This window comes from Moschus berezovskii, chromosome 27 (assembly GCF_049115385.1).
Source record: "Moschus berezovskii isolate FMDL1 chromosome 27, NW_MosBer_1.0, whole genome shotgun sequence".
NCBI lineage: Eukaryota > Metazoa > Chordata > Mammalia > Artiodactyla > Moschidae > Moschus > Moschus berezovskii.
Genome location: NC_142486.1, coordinates 15,225,296 through 15,246,948, shown reverse-complemented (window position 1 = coordinate 15,246,948; position 21,653 = coordinate 15,225,296). Strand labels below are relative to the sequence as shown.

Sequence of the window (21,653 nt, the reverse complement as noted above, 5' to 3'; positions counted from 1 at the left end):
TCGCAACTACAGAGCCCACATGCCACAGCTACTGAAGCCTTGCGAGCCCTGAGCCTGTGCTCAGCATCTTGGGAAGTGGCCGCAACGAGAAGCCTGCACACCACAGCCAGACAGAGCCTCCACTCGCTAAAACTCGAGAAGTGCTCAGTGCTCAGTCACTTTAGTGGTGTCTGAGGCTCTGCGACCCCATGGATCATGGCCCGCCAGGCTCCACTGACAATGGGATTCTCCAGGCAAGAATACTGCAGTGGGTTGCCATTTCCTTCTCCAGTGATCAAGTTGAAGTGAGTGAAGTGAAGTCGCTCAGTTGTGTCCAACTCTTTGCAACCCCATGGACTATAACCTAACAGGCTCCTCCTTCCATGGGAATTTCCAGGCAGGAGTACGGGAATAGGTTGCCATTTCCTTCTCCGAAACTAGAGAAGAGCCCAAACTAAAAAAAAAAACGATCCAGCACAGCCAAAAATAAATACAATTATAAAAATACTTAAAAATTTTAAAAAATTTGAAAAAGCCCCCTCAGTTCTCTTATGTGTAAAAATGGGTCATTATTCTCACTCTCAGAGCTATCTGAGGAGCCACTAATATAATGAGCCTAAATCTCCCAGCATGGCACAGGCTCAGGAAAGCAGAGGGCAGAGGTGATTATGGAAAGACTCATGAGCCTGTAAAAATCTTGCCCCTAGGTGCTTCCTTTGAATTTTCTAACGTTCTTGAGAGGTCAGTCAAGGCACCATCACCATCCCATTTGGCAGATGAGGAAGCTAAGACAGGGAGAGAAGGAATGACCGGCCTAAGGTCACCCAGCCATCAGTGACATCATTCCTGTGAGCGTGTCTCTAGCTGGCAGAGCCCCTGTACCCCAGGACCATGGAGGAACCTTCTTCCAGCCTCATTCTGCCTCCCTTCCCCAGGGCTGGGCCAGGAGGGTGACAGCCTCCTCCCCTCAGCCCCTGCTCATGCCCTGTCACTCACGTAAGTCTGCAGTAGGGTTGAAGTCTGCATCTGCATGTCGAGCGCCAGGTTATAGGCTTGCTTGATAGACTCAGCTGTGGACACGGGGGCTCCCAAACTGAGAGGTGGCAGCAGCAGGGCCAGCAGGCAGAGGGGGGCTGGCAGGAAGAAATCAGAGGTCAGCACCAAGTCCCTGACCTCACTGCTGATTCACTCATTCATCATAACAGCCCCTCATATGGATACAACCCTTGTGGCTCACAACGGTCTTGTGTGTGCAACTCAGGGCACAATCACCCTGTAAGCAGAGTACTTCTAGACCAGAATATTCCCCTGGGACTTCTCAGACGGTCCAGTGGCTAAAGACTCTGAGTTCCCAATGCAGGACGCCCCAGGTTCAATCCCTGGTCAGGGAACTAATCCCACATGCCACAACTGAGAATTTGTATGCTACAAAGACTAAGAACGAGCACAGCCAAATAAGATAAATTTTTATTTATTTCTTTTTAAATGTAATTTTATATAAATAAATATTAAAAAGAAAGAAAAAATTCCCCTCACCTCCAGACCCATGTATTCAACTTCCCACTTGACGTTTTCCCTTGGATGTTAATAAGCATCTCAAATCATAACATCCACTGCTCAGCCCTAGTTGCCCCGTTCCCCTCCTTCCCTGGCCTTCCCCATCTCAGAAAAGTCCATGTCCATTCTTCCAGGTGCTCACGTCAAAGTCACGGGGTCCTCTTGTATGTCTCACTCTCTCCTTCTCCCTATGTTCAGCCCACACTAAATCCTGTTGGCTCTGACCTTAAAGGTGGCCACGAGGTCTGGGTTTTTGTGTTTGTTTTTGGTCACACTGTGAAGCTTGCAGGATCTCAGCTCCCTGACCAGGGATTGACCCTGGGCAGTGAAAGCCTAAAATCCTAACCCCAGACCACCAGGGAACTCCCTCGGACTGTGTTTCTGCATCCAAGCACTCATGACATGTATACCTAGCCTCTGTGAAAGCTCACTGAGCTATATACTTAGGACTTGTGCACATCTCCCTGTACCTATCTGATATTTTCAATTTAAAGTTTTAAAACATGTGGATTTCCCTGCTGGGTCAGCAGTCAAGAATCCACCTGCCAATGCAGGAGACACATGTTTGATCCTTGGTTTGGGAAGATCCCACACAGTATGAAGCAACCGTTAAGCCCTTGCACAACCACTGAGCCTGTGCCCTAGAGTTCTGGAGCCACAACTACTGAAGCCTGTGTGCCTAGAGCCTGCAACAGGAGAAACCACTGCAATGAGAAGTCCACGCACCTCAGCTCGAAAGCATCCCCCACTCACTGCAACTAGAGAAAACTTGAGCACAGAAACGAAGACCCAGCACAGCCATAAATAAGTGAAAGATGTATCTAGAAGCTATTTCTCTCCCCGCTGCTGTCTCTGCCTCCACCCTTGTCTCCCTCTGCCACCTGGAAGCTCTTCAATCCAGCTGGATTCCTCCTTTGTCCAAACCTTCCCATGGCTCCCACCTAACACAGTGACTATCAAAGTCCTCACTGGGGCTACAAGGCTTGGCCCCTCTTTTCTGCAGCATCCCCTACTCAGACTTTGCTGCCAGGACCACCTTCCAAACCCACCCAGGGCTTCTCCTTCTGATTCTTCAGAGCTCAACTCAAATGCCCCTCTGGGGTTGTCCCTGGACGTCCAAGGCCTAAGACTGCACTGCCAATGTAGGGCACTCAGGTTCAATCTCTGGTCAGGGAACTAGATCCCACCTGCCCCAACTAAGACCTGGTATAGCCAAATTAAAAAAGAAAACAAAGAAAATTAAGACCAGCAGCAGTGATGAAGATGAGAAGCAGACCAGGATGGCTTCCTTAGCTCCCCTGTCTACATGAACTCCTAGAAGTTCAGAACTTAAGGGAGGCCTGAGGTGAAGCACTGTTCATTCATTCATTCAACAAACTTGGATCTGCATTCAAATTCTATCACATCTATGTGGGTGTTCAGTCGTGTCCCACTCTTTGCGACCCCATGGACTGTAGCCCGTCAGGCTCCTCTGTCCATGGAATTTTCCAAGCAATAATATTGGAGTGGGTTGCCATTTCCTTCTCCAGGGGTTCTTCCCGACCCAGGGATCAAATCCATTTCTCATGTCTTCTACATTGGCAGGCAGATTCTTTACCACTAGCATTACCTGGGAAGTCATACTGGCATGATAATTTACTTATGATCGCATATACTGTCTTTCTGCAGAAAGAAATCTCATTTTTTGTCTGTTTCTTTACTGCCGTGTCCCCAGTGCTTGGGTTTCCCTGACAGCTCAGTGCTAAAGAATCTGCCTGCCAATGCGGGAAACGTGGCTGTGATCTCTGAATGGGGAAGTTCACCTGGAGATGGAAATGGCAACCCACTCCAGTATTCTTGTCTGGGAATACCATGGACAGAGGGCCCTGGAGGTCTACAGTCCATGGGGTCACAAAAGAGTTGGACACGACTTAGCAACTAAACAGCAACAATAACCCCACTACTACTACTGCGAGTGTGTGCTTAGTCACTTCAGTTGTGTCCAACTCTTTGCTACCCCGTGGACTGTAGCCGACCAGGAGCCTCTGTTCATGAGATTCTCCAGGCAAGAATACTGGAGTGGGTTGCCCCTCCTCCAGGGGATCTTTCCACTCAAAGATCAAACCCAGGACTCTTCAGGTTCCTGCATTGCAGGCAGGTTCTTTATCACTAGCGCCACCTGGGAAGCCCACTTAGACTACTACCATGCACCTAATAGGCACTCGAGAAGTATGTCTCGAATGAATGAAGGATGAATGAAGTCTTCTGTGTGTAGGACTTTGGAGGTTCCCAGCAGATGCAAGAGCAGCCAGGCACCTGAGTCAGATGGGCCAGAGGGCCCAGGCAGTACCCCCTCCCTCCTGGTCTCAGGACCATCCAGCCCTGTCTCCCTCACTCACCCAACAGATGATAACCCATGGTCTCTCCTGGATCCTTCCTCTCTGCAGTTTCTCGGTGGTTCTGCGACACCTGTCCTCTTGCCCCTCAGGTGGCTTTATACTTGGGTCTGAGCCCTCGGGCCACCCATGAGGGAGGGAAAGTCATACCTTGGGGGTTGTGGGGGGAGGTGCAGAAGCCCCTGAGGCAGGCGACAACTAGGGAAGGGGGCATTGAGGTGACACCCTAGTCCCCTACAGACCCCCAAATCAGACTTTAACTCCGGCTGCTTGGAGAAATGGAGCCAGTCAGGGAGGGGATTATCCGGGGGGACAAAGGGGCCGCCCTGCTCCCTGCCGTTCTGCACGTCCTGGGATCCAGTTTCCCGAAGGAGGCGGCCCCCTGCTCCGCCCCACCGGGACCCAGGCATTGGGCCCTGGCTCTGGAGGAGTTTGGAAAAGGGACAGGGGGTGGTGTGTAAGAAACATCACCCACACCCTTAAGACACGGGAGCATGTGATACCGTGCGGTGCCCTGTGGGGCTCCTTGTCTCAAGGCCTTTATGTCCTTCATTTCTTTTTTTTCAAGAGTTTTTAAAAATTTATCTTTAATATAATTTTATTTTTGTCTGTGTTGGATCTTTGTGGCTGTGAGTGCATTTTCTCTAGTTGCAGCGAGTGGGGGCTACTCTTCATGCAGGGCACAGGCTTCTCATTGCGGTGGCTTCTCTTGTTCCTCTAGAACTCGGGCTCTAGAGTCAGGGTTCAGTAGTTGTGGCACAGACTTAGTTGCTCTGGGGCATGTGGGATCTTCCCAGATGAAGAAGTGAACCCATGTCTCCCTCATTGGCAGGTGGATTCTTTACCACTGAGCCACCAGGGAAGCACCCACACACCATCCATCTCTTTGATATTGAGGGTAGCAGCCTTCATTCAGCCTTCATGATCTTCCCTGAATTGATGTGGGCAGCTGTTAATTAGCTGTTCATTAGGGAAGGGAGGGGTTGCAAAACCAGGGAGAAATAACATCAAGAGCAGCCTTAGGGCAAGGTGCTGATTCCCAGATCAAGAGATATACACAACAATATCTTTGAAGCATTTTGCAGGTACTGAAATGCCCTCCGGGGAGGTAGAAGTTGTGGTATGCTGCCCTCAAACATGTAGACCCCAGACCAGTTGGATCTGAAGGTTGAATATGTTACTTTCTACCTGACACCACCATTGCATCAGGAAAATGTTCACGAGCCGATCATATCCTCTTGTACTAGAAAACTTCTCAGTATCTTCCCCAAGGGGGATATGGTTTTGAGAGCATAAGCCTGCTTTATCCCCCTTTGCCTGGCAAGGCAATAAAGCTCTCCTTTTCTACATCACACCAATCTTTGCCTCTGAGGTTTGATCCGACATGACTGTACAGAGAAGCTGAGCTTTTGGCATCACCATTTACATGTCTTGGGCTTCCCTGGTGGCTCAGACGGTAAAGAATCTGCCTGCAATGTAGGAAACTCAGGTTCGATCCTGGGTGGGGAAGATCCCCTGGAGAAGAGAATGGCTACTCACTCCAGTATTCTTGCCTGGAAATTCCAGGGACAGAGGAGCCTGATGGGTTACAGTCCATGGGGTTTCGGAGATAGCCGTGACCAAGTGACTAACACTATACTGTGCCTTACGCACAGGTTGGCACTTGGATCCACACCCGATGTGTGCATGCATTTCATACGTTTGTACAGGCAAGGATGCATTGACTCGAGCCATGTGCTGTCCCTGTTCCAGATAGAGCTGGGACAGAGCAGGGAACAAGTCAGACCCAAATCCCTGCCCTTGTGGAGCTGACACCCTAGTGGACATGCCCACACTGTGTTACACCACACACCCTGCCAGGGAGCACCAAACACAGGAGTGCACATGTGTCCGCGCTTATGAACACACAGTCATATCCAGAGCCCCACCATAAGGCAGGAGCCACATCTGTCCATTCATTCACCCATGGAGACCTTAGTCAGCAGCTGTGGATGGAGCCTATCTTGCCAGTTGGCACTGATGTGAATAATCAGGGCCACACAGTCCAGTGGTTCCCCAACAACCAACATGAGAGCTCATGAAAAAAAAAAAATTCCTAAAGCTACAAGGTGCTGAGAGGAAGCCAAATCAGGTTGATGTGATTAACTGAGGGTAGAGGAGATTTAGATAAGAAGACTGAGGCCCAGAGAGGGGCAGCTACTTACCCGGAGTCACACAGCAAGGCCAGGAGGGATCATAGGCTCCTGCCCCCCTAGTTTGGGACTGACTCTAGGGTGTCCCCAATCTGAACTGTGAGCTGAAGGAGGGAAGAGGTTGAGGGAAGAAAAAGTTCTGAGGTGGGAGGTCCTAAATTGGGTCCCTGAGCCTGGGGGCTGTCAAGGCTGCCAGGGAGGGCCTGTGTTGGGCAGGCGGTGATGTCAGAGGATTAGACTAGGCCCATTGAGTGGGAGCACTGAGCCGTGGGCCAGGCCAGGTAGTGGAGGAGGAGGAGGAAGAAGAAGAGGAGGGCAGGAGGGGAGGAGGGAGCCAGACACGCGATCTCGTGCTATTCACTTGTGGGCAGTGTACGTGGGGCTGAGCCTCACCTCAGAGGGCAGGCTCACCCTGACCCAACCCCACCATCTCCTACTCCTCTTGGGGACTTCCCTTTCTCTCTGGACCCTTCAGGGGCCCTTCACAGTGAAGCAACTCACGCCTCTTCCAGGCCCAGTTCTGCTTTTCCAAGGCACATGTCTTGGCAGATGTCAGAAGCTCTGCCGCCTTGTCCTGCCCCGCCCTGTAGCCCACATTTCTCCATCTCTGTTCCAGTCTCACCAGAAGCTGATGCCTGGGAAATCCTAGCAATTTAAGAGTCAGCAGTCCCTGGGTGGAGAAGATCCCCTGGAGGAGGGCCTGGCACCCCATTCCAGTATTCTTGTCTGGAGAACTCCATGGTCAGTGGAGCCTGGGGGGCTACAGTCCATGGGGTCCCAAAGAGTCTGACACAACTGAGCGACTAGAACTCACTTTTCTTTCAGACTTGGGTACAAATCCTACCTTTGTCCATCAGTAGCTTAGGCAAGTTACTTAAACCTCGCTGAGCCTCAGTTTGTTTCCTTGTCTGAAGACCAGAAAAATTGTATTGGCGTCTTACGGTCTCACTGACTTCACCCACCAACTGCCTCGACCTCTGCTATGAGACCCCCTCCTGAGCCCCTCAAGAGTTGCTGCAATGGTACGTAATGCCTCCAGTTCAGTTCAGTCACTCACTCATGTCTGACTCTTTGGGACCCCATGGATTGCAGCACACCAGGCTTCCCTGTTCATCACCAGCTCCCAGAGCTTGCTCAAATTCATGCCCATTGAGTTGGTGATGCCTTCCAGGCATTTCATCCTCTATCATCCAATTCTCCTCCTGCCTTCAATCTTTCCCAGCATCAGGGTCTTGTCCAATGAGTCCATTCTTCCCATCAGGTGGCCAAAGTATTGGAGTTTCAGCTTCAGCATCAGTCCTTCCAGTGAGTATTCAGGACTGATCCCCTTTAGGTTTGACTCGTTTGAGCTCCTTGCCTCCAACCTAATGCCTCCAACCAATGGCCTAAGCCTCAGTGTCCCACTATCTCGGGCTTGGAGCCCAATTCCCACCAACCACACTAATGTTAATGCCAAGCAGGGCCCTGTGGGACTCCAGGGTGCAGAGATCTTTTTGTCCACCGTTCCTTGTAGGCAGGCCTCCGGCCTCCATGACCTTCTCTGAGTTCCAAAGGGCAGAGTAAGTAAGTGAAAGTCACTCACTCGTGTCTGACTCATTTCGACCCTATGGACTATACAGTGTATGGAATTCTCCAGGCCAGAATACTGGAGTGGGTAGCCTTTCCCTTCTCCAGGGAATCTTCACAACCCAGGGATCCAAACCAGGTCTCCCACATTGCAGGAGGATTCTTTACCAGCTGAGCCACCAGGGAAGCCCAAGAATACTGGAGTGGATGTCCTATCCTTTCTTTAGGGGATCTTCCCAACCCAGGAATTGAAACAGGGTCTCCTGCATTGCAGGCGGATTCTTTACCAACTGAGCTATGAGGGAAGCCCAAAAGGCAGGACAGTTGTTTATCAAAGGAGAAGCAGCAGGTGAGGCAGATGCTTATTAAGATGAAGACAGACCTTCTAGGACCTGCAAACACCCTAATCTTGTCCCCATCGTTTTGAAACTGCAGGAGAACAAATACAAGACTGTTACTGCCTTGATCCTTATCACATACTCCTGTCTGCCTATGGACGCTTTCCCTACTCTCCAGGGAGGGGATGCAGCACAGCTCTTCAGGCACTAGCCTGCTGTGCCTGGCACAGTTATAAAGCCACTCTTTCTTTCGCCTCCATCAGCCTGTCTCCATATTTCTGTTTGGGATTGGTGCACAGAGAGCTGAGATTTTGGCAACAGTGTTCCCAAGAGGTCTGTTCTGTCTGTCCACCAGGATGCTCAATCATGACCCAATGTCAGCGAGCAGGTTCCATCATGAGGCCCATTTAGAACAAATAAACAGGAATTCAAGCCAGAGCCTCTGACTGCAATGTTAAGCCCCATGTCAAGCAAATCTTCATGCCTACCTCTCCAGGCAAAGAGAAAAGCCAGTGCAAAGGCCCTGAGTTTGGGAATATCCTTGGCAGGTTTCAGGGACAAACAAAGCTGTTAGATAGAGCAAAGAGATGACTTGTTGGTGACATATGACAGGATAGGAAAGAGCAAGGGTCACCTTGCCCCCTCCCACCACCCCCTTACCTTTCCTTGCCTCCCCACCGCCCTCAAACAGAACCCCAACTCTGTAGTCTGGCTTTTAAGGCCTTAGTCCCCTAGTCCCTGTGCAGCCTTGAGCCTTGCTTCGTGCTTTCCCCTACCTTCTGCATCACCCCTGTGTCCTACTTTGCATGCCTGCTCAGCACAACCCTCACTTGTGACTCTCCCTGCATAGAGAGTGAGCCAGCTCCTCCATCACTTGACAGTCCTTCTCATATTTTAACCTTCAACTTGGGTTTCCCCTCTCAGGGAAGCTTTCTCTGTCTCCTCTGCCCCTTCAGGGCTCCCAGAGGCCCCAACCTCCCCTTGTCCACTCACTGATCACCAGGCACTGTCGTTCTCCACCTCTTGGTCTCTCTCGCCCCACGACAGGAGGCAGGGTGTTCTCCATAGCTCCAGCGGCAGGCCAACCGGAAAGGAAACACCTCCAAGAGCAATGGGGAAAGGAAGGCAGGAACATACTGGTTCCAACTGGGGGACTCTGCAAAACCAGGCCAAGGAGTCTGGTCTGCACCTGCTTTCCAGGAATGCCTTTGTCAGTGCCTTGTCTTGATAGAGTGATGGGCCAACCGAGCAGTGCTGCATGGCGGCCCAAGGCAGGGACCATCAGAAGGAGCAGCAGAGTTTACTCCATTCACTGAATCTGTGAGCCTTTGCAGCACTGTTACAGAGACTGGATGGGGGTGAACAAGTCCCAATAGCATCCTGCCTTCCTGGAAGGCACAGTCTTGTGGCTCAACCACTTTCATCATCATCATCTCTAATACTTGTTTTTTCTTCTCCAGCTGTGCCACATGGCTTATGGAATCTTAGTTCTCTGACCAGGGATTGAACCCAGGACCTCGGCAGTGAGAGCACGGAGTCCTCATTACTGGACCACCAGGGAAGTCCCATCACTAACATTGAGCTCTGACTGATGGCCTGGTCTAAGCTCTTTCCATAAAATAACATATCCTTTACAAAACCCCATGGAGTGGCTCTCCCTGTTTCCTCATTTCCCAGATGAGGAAAACTGAGGCACAGCAGGGTTACATGATTAGTTCTGGGTCACACAGCTAGGATTGAATTGGTCTCCAAAGTCAGAGCTCTTTGCACTTATCACCATCTCTAGCCTCCGGGCCTGACACTTTCCAATCTGTGAGACTTTCCACAGTCTTGTCCCCCAGGTTCGCTTCAGGAAACTGACAGGGGACTACATTTCATAGATGAGGTGCGGAGGAAGGAAAGGACTCCCAAATTTTAGCCTCTATTATCTCACTGGTCTCTTGATACATAGATATTATCCCATTTAACCCTTGTCATGACCCAGGGAAGTAGGTCTTATGGTTGTTATTCCCACTTCTACAGATGAGGTTCAGTGACTTGTCAAGATAACACCAGATAAACTGTAGAGGCCTTGGGCTCAGGACAGGCTCCGATGTCTGAGCTGGTCCCTGTCACCCCATCATTCCTTTGGTGTCCCATTCGGAGGACACATTGTTGGACACCACAGTGAGAACGGGAGGCACAGAGTCAGCTCTGCTCGGTGTCCAGGTTCTAACCCGTCCCAGTCTGGTGCGTGGCACCCCCTGGAATCCAGCTAAGTTTCACCTCTGCTTCCGGGGCAGCTCTGGGCTTGATGAGGAGGGCCAGAGGAAGTGGAAGAGCACAGATGGGAAACTGGGGTGTCAGCTTCATAATGAGAAGTGGAAGCTTCCTGCTGGTCTAGTAGTTGGGATTTGGGGCTTTTGTTACTGTGGCCCAGGTTCAATCCCTGGTCGGGGAACTGAGATCCCAGAAGTTATGAGGCTCAGACCAAAAAAAACACCCACTTTGCATTATCCCCAGTGACCTCCTTGGGGAATATGTGCTCACAGTCTCCCTACTTTAGGTCCTGTGAGTCAACAGAGTTTAATTCCTAGATTGGGGAGGGACCGTTCTACCAGGGAACACAGCCAGAATCCCACCAAATTTTGAGGTACATCTGCCACCTGGTCACTTGGGTCTCCTCCTGCCAATAGACCAGCGGGCAACACAAGGACATGCCATACTGTCGCAGGAAGGGGGACTCCTTCCAGGAACAAGAGTGGCTCTTGTCTAACATTCGGGAATGATTTATCCAAGGAGACACACAAGTTGACGAAGCGATAGACAGTATTGGGAAGGGGCACCCAGGCAGAGAGCAGAAGTGAAATATAACCCAGGAGAAATGATCTGCCTCGTGGCTCCCAGTCTCGGGTTTGTGGTGATGGGATTAGTTTCCAGATTTTCTTTGGCCAATGACTCTGATTCAAAACCCTTCCTGGTGGTGCATGCACAGCTCAGCCAAGATGGATGCCAGTAAGAAGGATTCTGGGAGGTGCTAGAATGCATGGCATCTCCTTCTGACCTTTCCTGAACTCTTCCGGTTGGTGGCTGCTTGTTAGTTCCATCTTCCTTTCTAGGACTTCCTGTTGTAAAATGACTCACGCAAACGGTTACTGTGGTATCTGGCTAGGGTAGGCGTTTTCGGTCAGTGTGCTTCCCTAACAGCATGGATGGGCAGAGGGTAACAGTCTATGGTCAGAACAGAAAGTGGACCACCGCTATGTAATGGGGACAGCAGGCATATGCTTAGCATTCAGGTGATCCCCTGCAATATCTCCCGCTCCCCATGCTGAGGTGTTGTTTTTGTTTTCACAATGGTATTTATTTATTATTATTTGTTATTTTTGGCTGTGCTAGGTCTTCATTGCTGTGGGGGGACTTTCTCTAGTTTCAGAGAGCGGGGGCTATTTTCCTGTGGAGGTTTGTGGGCTCTCATCGCAGTGGCTGCTCTTGTTGAAGAGCACAGGCTCTAGGAGTGCAGGCTTCAGTGGTGGCTGCACATGGACTCAGGAGTTGTGGCTCTTGGACTTAGGTGCTCCGAGGCATGTGGGATCTTTTTGGACCACGGATTGAACTGGTGTCCCCTGCATTGCTAGATAGATTCTTAACCACTAGACCACAAGGGCAGCCCCCATGCTAAGTTTTATTTGTAAGTGAGTAAGTACCATTGTCACTGGCTCATAAAGCATGCTAACTAGGGACTCAGACCATTCAGGAATAAGGGCCAGGCTCAGTCCCCCAGACAGAGAAACACTAGCTGAAGCCAGGAGCAGAGGGGAAGGGCTGGGCTACAATGAGTGGCTGTAGAGGAGAGAGGTGAGAGATATGAGTTGTGTCTCTAGAACTAATCCTCCTTTCCTAAGTTTACCCAGAAATTGTCATCAAGCAGAATCCTGGGGAAGTTGTACTGGGACGAAGAGAACTTAGTAGAGAAGCAAGGCGATCTGAACAGGGCCAAAGTGGACTGTAGGACATTGTTGGGGCCCCTCCCAGATGCTTTCCCAACAGTACACCCATCCTCCATGTCCCCCGCCTCTGGAGAACTGTCCAGTACCTCTCCTCCTGGAAGAATTTGCCCAGTGGTGAAATTAACTTGGTGATACAATTTTGGCTCCAGAACTTTCTCTAGATCCAATGTGGTCAGTTGAGACCACACTCTTGCCCATCTTTTTATCACTGACGTACCTTGATTACCCTATTCTCCTTCTGAGAACATTTCCCCAGTCACTTGATCCAGAATGTCCATCTTGGACGACATTAAACTCAAAAGCTTCCGCACAGCAGAAGAAGCAATTCACAAAATGAAAAGACAGCCTGTGGAAAGGAAGGGAAAAGTTTGAAAACCGTATATCATGGGGATTAATATCTAAAAATGTAATGAGCTTAGTCAACCTAATAGCAACAACAAAAAGACAAGAAAAAATAAAAAGGAGGGGACTTCCTGGTGGTGCAGTGGATAAGAATCCACCTGCCAGTGCAGGGGACTTGGGTTCAATCCCTAGTCCAGGAAGATTCCACATGCTGAGGAGGAACTACGCTCTCACAGCCATGAATAAATAAATAAATAAACACCATTTAAAAAATACAGTAAGAATCATCTCATACAGGTGAGAAAATTGAGTTTCTAAGAGGTGATGATACACAATGCCCCAAAGCTAGAGAGGATGCTGAAAGCTCAGCTTCTTTGTACACCAGTGCCGAAAAAACTCTCAGAGACAGAGTTCTGGGTAAAGTAGAAAAGGAGGGCTTTATTGCTTTGCCAGGCAAAGCGAGGCACAGTGGTTCATGCCCTCCAAACCATCTGTCCCCCATTTGGGAAAGATAGTGAAAAGTTTTATAGCAATTGTTCAGAGAGGGCATGATCAACTTGTAACATTCTTTTTCTTTATTTCTTTTATTTTTTATGATATTCTATTAGCCAGACATCCACAGCATGAACGTTCTTCTGATGGGTTGGTGGTGAGGTCAGTAGGGGTCCATGTTCTCAAACTTCAGGTCCAACTGGTCAGGTGATTACAAGCTTGTGGGCAGGATACCATTGTTAACCATCAAATTCTCCCACCTAGAGGGGTTTTGGGTATCTGCACAATAGCTCAAAGATATTGTGTGCATCCCTTGATGGGGAATCAGGCTCTTGGCCCCAGGCTACTCTTAATTTTCTTGGCTTCTCCCTGGTTTTGCATCCCTGTCTTTCCCTAATGAACAACTGCTTGAGTCTGCCCATTAGAACTCAGGGAAGGCCATGGAGCCTGAATGAAGGCTGTTTCCTATAATCAAAGAAATAGAGGAGGGGACTTCCCTCGTGGTCCAGTGGCTGGGACCCCATGGTCCCAGTGCAGGGTGCCCGGGTTTGATCCCTGGTCAGGGAACCAGATCCCACATGCTTCATCCCAGTGCAGCCAAGTAAATAAAGATTTTAAAAAACAAACAAAAATAGGGAAGACACAAGACACAAAGACCTTGTGTCCAGGAGCCCCACAAGGCCCCGCACCAAGGTAAGGCCAGATCTCCACACTGAGTCTCATTCCAGATTTCCGTGGAAAAAAGAATCTCCTGGGTTACTCTTACAAATATAGATTCCTGATTCCCACTCAGACATTCCACAGGTCCTAAGGAGCCACTAGCGGTAATGATCCCACCTGCCAATGCAGGAAACTTCAGAGATGTGGATTTGATCCCTGGGTCAGGAAGATCCCCGAGAGTAAGGCACAGCAACCTTCTCCAGTATTCTTGCCTGCAGAATCCCATGGATGGAGGAGTCCAGTAGGCTGCCATCCGTAGGGTCAAAAACAGTAGGACACCACTGAAGCAACTTAGCAAAGATGCCCCAACCACTAATGCCAAAGAAGGTGAACTTGACTGTTCTATAAAGGCCTGAAAGACTTTCTAGGACTAACACCAAAAGAGAAAAAAAAACAGATGTAAAGATATCATTTTCATCATGGGGAATTGGAAAGAAAAGTAGGAAGTCAAAAGATATCTGGAGTAACAGGCAAGTTTGGCCTTGGAGTACAAAATGAAGCAGGGCAAAGCTAACAGACTTTTGTCAAGAGAACACACTGGTCATAGCAAACAATCTCTTCCAACAACACAAGCGACAACTCTGCACATGGACATCACCAGATGGTCAATGCTGAAATGAGATCAATTGTGTTCTTCTCAGCCAAAAATGGAGGTGCTCTAGAGAGTCAGTCAAAAAAGTCCCAGAGCTGACTGTGGCTCAGATCATTGGCTCCTTATTGCAAAATGCAGACTTAAAGAAAGTAGGGGAAACCACTAGGCCATTCAGGTGTGACCGAAATCAAATCCCTATGATCACACAGTCAAAGTCAAAGTCTCTCAATGGGTTCAACTGTTTGTGACCCCATAGACTATACAGTCCATGGAATAATACTGGAATGGGTAGCCATTCCCTTCTCCAGGGATTTCGCAACCCAGGGATTGAACCCAGGTCTCCCGCACTGCAGGCAGATTCTTTACCAACTGAGCTATCAGTGATTATACAGTGAAGGTGATGAATAGACTCAAGAAATTAAGATCCGGTAGACAGACTGCCTGAAGAACTATGGACAGAGCTTTCTAACATTGTACAAGAGGCAGTGACCAAAACCATCCCAAAGAAAAAGAAATGCAATAAGGCAAAGTGCTTGTCTGAGGAGGCTTTACAAACAGCTGAGGAAAGAAGAGAGGTGGAAAGCAAAGGGAGAAGAGAAGGAAAGATATGCCCAACTGATTGCAGAGTTCCAGAGGACAGTAAGAAGAGAAAAGAAGGCCTTCTCAAATGAACAATGCAAAGAAATCAGAAAACAATAGAACAGGAAAGACTATAGAGACCTCTTCAAGAAAACTGGAGAGATCAGGGGAACATTTCATGCAAAGATGGGCACGAGAAAGGACAGAAATGGTAAGGACCTAACAGAAGCAGAAGAGATTAACACGAGGTGGCAAGAATACACGGACGAACTACAGAAAAGGTCTTAATGACCCGGGTAACCACCATCATGTGGCCACTAACCTAGAGCCAGACATCCTGAAGAGGGAAGTCAAGTGGGCCTTAGGAAGCATGCCTATGAACAAAGCAGCGGAGGTGACAGAATTCTAGCTGGAGCTATTTAAAATCCTAAAAGATGATGCTGTTAAAGTGCTGCACTCAATACGTCAGCAAATTTGGAAAACTCAGCAGTGGCCCCAGGACTGGAAAGGGTCAGTTTTCATTCCCATCCCAAAGAAGGGCAGTGCCAAAGAATTTTCAGATTACAGCACAATTGCACTCATTTCACGTGCTAGCAAAGTTATGCTCAAAATCCTTCAAGCAAGGCTTTAGCGGGATATGAACTGAGAACTTCCAGATGTATAAGCTGGGTTTAGAAAAGGCAGAGGAACTAGAGATCAAATTGCCAACATTAGCTGGATCATAGAGAAAGCAAGGGAATTCCAGGAAAAAACATCTATTTTGGCTTCATTGATTACTGGAGAGCCTTTGACTGTGTGCACCACAGCAAACCATGCAAAATTCTTAGAGATGGGAATACCAGACCAAGTTACCTGTTTCCTGAGAAACCTGTATGAGGCTCAATAAGGAACAACCGACTGGTTCAAAATTGGGAAAGGAGCACAATAAAGCTACGTACTGTTACTCTGTTTATTTAACTTTATGCAGAGTACATCATGCAAAACGCAGGCTGGATGACCCCCAAGCTGGAATCAATATTGCCAGGAGAAATATCACAAACCTCAGATAAGCAGATAATACCACCCTACTGGCAGAAAATGAAGAGGAACTAAAGAGCCTCTTGATGAGGATGAAAGTGGACAGCGAAAAAACTTGCTTAAAACTCAACACTCAAGACACTAAGATCAAGGCGAACGGTCCCATCACTTGATGGCAAGTAGAAAGGGAAAAAGTGGGAGCAGTGACAGATTTCATTTTCTCGGGCTCCAAAATCACTGTGGATGGTGACTGCAGCTATGAAATTAAAAGATGCCTCTTCCTTGGAAGGAAAACTATGACAATCCTAGGCAGCATATTAAAAAGCAAAGACATCGCTTTGCTGACTAGTCAGTATAGTCAATGCTATCATTTTTCCAGTAGTTATGTACAGATGTAAGAGTTGGACTGACCCTTGCTTAACCAAATCAAGTGGAATTCATATCATTCTAATGGAAGAAAGAGCTTTAGGCAGCTGAAATCTAAGCCCTCAGGGCTTCCTACTATCTGTGTATGAACAGTAAGAGTTTAGGGGGCTGCCCTGGGCTCCCCAGATGGTGCTAGTGGTGAAGAACCCGCCTGCCAACGCAGGAGATATGAGAGATGTGGCTTCCATCCTTGGGTGGGGTGATCGCCTGGAGGAAGGCATGGCAACCCACTCCAGTATTCTTGCCTGGAAAATCCTATAGACAGAGGAGCCTGGTGGGCTACAGTCCATAGAGTCGCAAAGGGTCTGACATGACTCAAGTGACTTAGCATTCACGCATTCTGGGCCTGGGGTGGGGTGAAGCTAAGCACATTCCAGGTGGGGAATGAAGGCAGGAGGCCTAGTAGCAGCTGCTGGAAGAATTCCATGAGGATTGAGTTTTCCATGGAGCTTGGGAAGAGGAATATTTGGAAGAATTTGGAAGAATGCAGTGTGCAGGAGGCCACGGTTTTACATATCCTAGATTTTTGGAAGACTAAATCTCAAATGCTCATCTCTAAATGGACAAAGGCCTGAGGCTCCCAGCTCACTCTGGATTAGGTCAGGAATTTTGCATCATAGCTGCCTAGCATGGGGCTTCCCTGGTGGCTCAGACAGTAAAGAATCAGCCTGCGATTCGGGAGACCTGGGTTCCATCCCTAGGTTGGGAAGATCCCCCGGAGGAGGAAACAGCAACCCACTCTAGTAGTCTTGACTGGAGAATACCCACCGGCAGAGCAGTCTGGTGGGCGACAGTCCGTGGGGTCTCAAGGAGTTGAACAGGACTGAGCAACTAAGCACAGCACAACACAGCTGCCTACCATAGGGTTTGACACACAGGAGGTGCTTAATACCCATTTATTTGATCTAGCAGTGCTGGTCCTCAACCAAATTTTCCAGAAGATTTTGAAGATCATTTCTTTATAACAGTGTGGGGTTTCTTTGCAAAGGTAGCCCTGTCATTTGTCTGGTTCTATGTTCAGAAGGGTCAAAAAGGGAACTTCCTTGGTGGTCAAGTGGTTAAGAAACTGTCTGCCGATGCAGGAGACATGGGTTCAATTCCTGCCCCGGGAAGATCCCACATGTTGAGGGGCAACTGAGCCTGTGTGCCACCACTGCTGAAGCCCATGGGCCCTACAGCCTGTGCTCCACAACAAGAGAAGCCACCACAAGGAGAAGCCAGAGCACCTCAAGGAAGAGTGGCCCAACTTGGGAAAACCCACATGCAGCAACAAAGAGCCAGCACGGTCAGAAAGAAAATCACCGCATTGACGATTTCAAATGCCTTTAGAAAAGAGAGACGCTTTCACAATGTTCCAAGCCCCTGCTGCAGGAACACACTTAGAGCATCCATCCCAGCTCCCAATGAGAAGTGTGCACGCGAGTGTGCTGAGTTCCTTCAGTCCGTGCTTAGTTGTTTCAGTAGACCGACTCCTTGTGACCCTATGGACTGCAGGCCACCAGGCTCCTCTGTCCATGGGATTCTCCAGGCAAAAATACTAGAGTGGACTACCATGCCCTCCTCCAGGGAATTCTGCCCACCCAGAGATGGAACCTGAGCACCCAAAGTCTCCTGCATTGGCAGGAGGGTTCCTTACCACTAGTGCCTTCTGGGAAGCCTGATTAGAAGGGTACAGCTCTGAAAAGAAACGTGATAGTATCTATGGGATCAATTTGCAGAGGTCTGGGGAGAAGTTTATATTGGCAACACCCACTGACAGTAGAAACTCAGCTATTGTTGACATCAGACCCTCCAGGGACACTGGACAGTGAGGTCTACTGAAGTGTTCTGTGACCATTTGAAGCCACACCCACAGTTGGGTGTGTTACTTCCCGAACTTTCATTAACCAGACCCTGGCATCTTCTGTGGAGCCTTGTTTTCAGTGATTACTAATTGCAGGGGTGAGTGTCAACTTCTTGCAGAGGCAATTTCTTCACTCGCCCACCGTATTTCAGTGTAAATTAAACTCTGCTCTGCTTTAAAAAAAAAATTATTTATTTTTTGGCTGCTTGGGGTCTTAGTTGTGACACGCAGGCTCTTGCATTGCAATGCTCGGGCTTCTCTCTAGCTGAAGCACATGGGCTGAGTAGTTAGAGTGTGAACTTAGTGCCCTGTGGCATATGGGATCTTAGTATCCCAATCCAACCACTTCACCTGCATGGGAAGGCCAATTCTTAACCAATGGACCACCAGGAAGGGCCCTCCTCTCTGCCTTCTGTGTAGTGTCCCATGTGACCCACAAAAGAGCTCCCTCAGGGCATGTCTTATTGTGGGCGCTTGCCCAGATAATCCTATACATGAGGACTGTCCCTTCCACTAGGAGCCACAGAAAGCTGTTTGTCATTAGGGCAGGTTACAGGCATTGCCAGGGAGTGCCAGTGGTAAAGAATCGACTGCCAATGCAGGGGACGTAAGAGATGTGGATTTGATCCCTGGGTTGGAAAGATCCCCTGGAGGAGGACATGGCAACCCATTCTCCATTCTTGCCTGGAGAATCCCATGGACAGAGGAGCCTGACAGGCTAAGTCCATAGGGTTGCAAAGACTCGGACATGACAGAAGTGATTTAGCACACACTCACAGGCATTCTAGTTCTTTCCCTTCAAAGAAGAAAGTGGAAAGAGTTCCTGTCTCTGCCCACTTTGAAATTAGGGAAAGCTACGGATTAGTCAATACAACGTGAGCACAACTGTCCTGTGTCACTTCTGGGCAGTAGCTATAGAAGCCAGGCCATGTTTCACCAAGTCCTTCTCCCTCTATTCATCAGTGATTGGATGGTGATTATGGAAGCTCATATCCAGAGGGAGCCTCTTCTCTTGGCCTTTATCCCTGGGTAACTAGAATGAGCAGACCTCTCCCCACTGACCAACACTAGACACACAGCTTGAGCCCAAAACAGACCTTAGTTGCTGTAAGCCGCCCAAACTTGTGTGTTCTTTGTCACTGCACCTTAATTTCACCTACTCTGATTGATACAGATGCTTTGACCTTCTCCACGAATCCAGGAGAGATCTGGACCTTCTAAAAGAGTGCCCACTGCTGAAAAGGAACCTCAAGATCAATGGAATGCTCCAGCTCCTGAATTCAGTGAGCTCAATCCAAGGTTGTGGATAGTTCTGAGAGCCGGCAGGAGCCCTCCATCCCTTTTCAGCAGCTGTTCTTAGACAAAATGTGTAAATAAGGTGGACAGAGACAGAAATTTTTTGTGCAAATGGAAAGGGACTTGTGGATGCTGGAAACCCTGAGTTCACTTATGGCTGAGAAGGTCTGACCGCTGTTTTTATATTTTAACGTCACCGTGGCTGGATGATAGGATTTGCAACTCATATTTTAAGTAGGCCGGCTCAGTGGTTTCAATCGTGTCCGCCTCCTTTCGACCATATGGACTGTAGCCTGCCAGGCTCCTCAGTCCCTGGGATTCTCTAGGCAGGAATACTGGAGTGGGTTGTCATGCCCTCCTCCAGCAGATCATGCCCAACCAGGGGTCGAACCCGTGTCTCCTGCATAATAGGCAGATTCTTTACCCTTGAGCCATGGGGGAAGCCTGTTTTAAGTATATACAAATAATATCTGCTCATGGTAAAAATGTCAAACTGCAGAGTAGGTTACAAAGTGAAAAGCAAAAGTTCTCCTCTATCTCTGTATGCAGTCACACTCAGCCATCACTCTATCTAGCAAGCTAGAAGTGCAGGCACACCATCTGACCCTGAGCTGCTCTATAGAGTGTAAGAAATGGCCTTGACCTTCAGTAGACTTATGTTCGGGTCTCAGTTAATGAAGTGGGGCCAGTAGTGTGTCTACTAGGACTGAAGCATGCTGGATGGAGACGGTGTGGATCTAGCGAGTACTTGTCTTATCCCAGAGGGGCTGCCACAATTCTGCACCAGCTGTTACTTGTTCAAGGAAACAAAGAATGCACACTCAGTGTTGCTGGATTCCAAGTGAAAGAAATGTGTGGTTGCTCTGCCAAACTTAACACACAAAGGCTGGTCATGATCAACTGGTAGATGCTATAGTTCTGAAGGTGGGCTCTGAGGCCTTGGGAATCCTAGCTGTTTTAAATATATATATATTTTATGATACTATTTTTCTTTATAATCCTATATTCCTTTCTAAACTTTATTCATTTTTTATGTATTATTTATTTTTGGCTGTGCTGGGTCTTTTTTGCTGCATGCAGGGTTTCTCCAGTTGTGGTGCGGGCTACTCTTTGTTGGGCTGTGCAGGCTTCTCGTTGGGGTAGCTTCTTTTGGTAAGGGAGCACAGGCTCTAGGTCCTGGGCTCGGTAGTTGTGGCCCTCGGGCTTTGTTTCTCTGCATTACGTGGGATCTTCCCACACCAGGGTTCAAACCCGGGTCTCTAGCACTAGCAGGCAAATTCTTTACCGCTAGACAGACCCCCAGAGAAGCACTGAAGGCGAGCCTTATCACTGTTATTCCCAGTTTCCTCATCGATAAAATGAGATTGTAAACAGGATTATTTGAGGATCAAATGAGATGCTGAAAGCACAGAAGAGACATACTCTTCCTAAAGCTTGTATCTAGGGGAAGAGTCAATGAATCTCATCTGGGAATGACACACATGAAGGTTTCTTTGGTACACAAACCTGACAGAGGAACAGTAAACAGGGTGCAGGGGTGAGAGGGTGGAAGGGAAGAACCTAATCGGTAGAGGGACTGGCTCCAGAAAAATCCCTGGGGAATCATGCAAGCCCAAACTCAAGCAGTGAGGCCGAAGAGGAAACAATCTTCCGGCAGGCAGGATTTCCTAAATACCCTGTGAGCTAGAAGCAGCCTCTCAGTTCAGCCTGAGGCCAGTCCCTGCAAATTTAGGACTTCACATCACACCAGCCAGCCTGCGTTCAATTCCCTGCCAGAAAAACCACACTCACCTCATCTTCCGCAGGGCCCTGGAACCACAGGGGTCAAAAGTGAATAGTTTTGCAGGCAGAGGAGGAAGATTAAGAAGGCAGGTAAGAAGGTGCAGTGGTAGGAAGCAGGCCCGTTTGCCTTGGCAGCTGACGTGTCCAGCGCGGAGGGGGAGTGGGGCGCTGCAAGGGGGCGGGTTGCCTCCAAGGCTGGTTGGGCAATTGGCAGCGCCCACAACTTCAGGTTGAGGAATCTGATCAGGTTGTCGGACCTCAGTCAAACGCAGAATGGGCGCCCCCTGGAGGCAGTAATCGGTAGTGGACACCGAAGGACCCAGATGTGGGGCGGGGGAGGAGGGGGTGCAGCTCAAGATGGGGTAGACTCCCTGGTACAGTTTTCTTCTCACAGGAGCTAACTCCTTCCGGCATGACGGACACCTGGGATCCCAAAACAGCTGGGCTGGAAGGGCCCTCGAGAAAGAAACTACCAACACGTACCCTGTGTCAGGCCCTGAAGCTGGGCATTTTCGTGAACATTGTCATAACACTCTGCTTCGAGGTAGGTATCGTTATCCCCATTTTT

The 21,653-nt window shown here is 48.9% G+C and overlaps 1 protein-coding gene across 3 annotated transcripts in view; it reads right to left on the bottom strand.

Annotated features, from left to right (window-relative positions):
* LOC129545552 (cardiotrophin-2-like) overlaps window positions 1–21,653 on the bottom strand; it is a 23,796-nt gene extending 2,143 nt beyond the window's left edge. Inside the window, exons 1-2 of one of the 3 annotated variants that reach the window (XM_055409900.2) lie at window positions 21,095–21,653; window positions 976–1,112 (exon numbers count right to left, since the gene is read on the bottom strand). In XM_055409900.2, coding sequence (XP_055265875.1) covers window positions 976–1,011 — 36 coding nt within the window. In that variant the 5' untranslated portion in view covers window positions 1,012–1,112; window positions 21,095–21,653. Of the gene's footprint in view, window positions 1–975; window positions 1,132–8,698; window positions 12,343–21,094 lie in introns of those variants that run through there. The other 2 variants (XR_016036645.1, XM_088833268.1) reach the window with 2 other exon arrangements.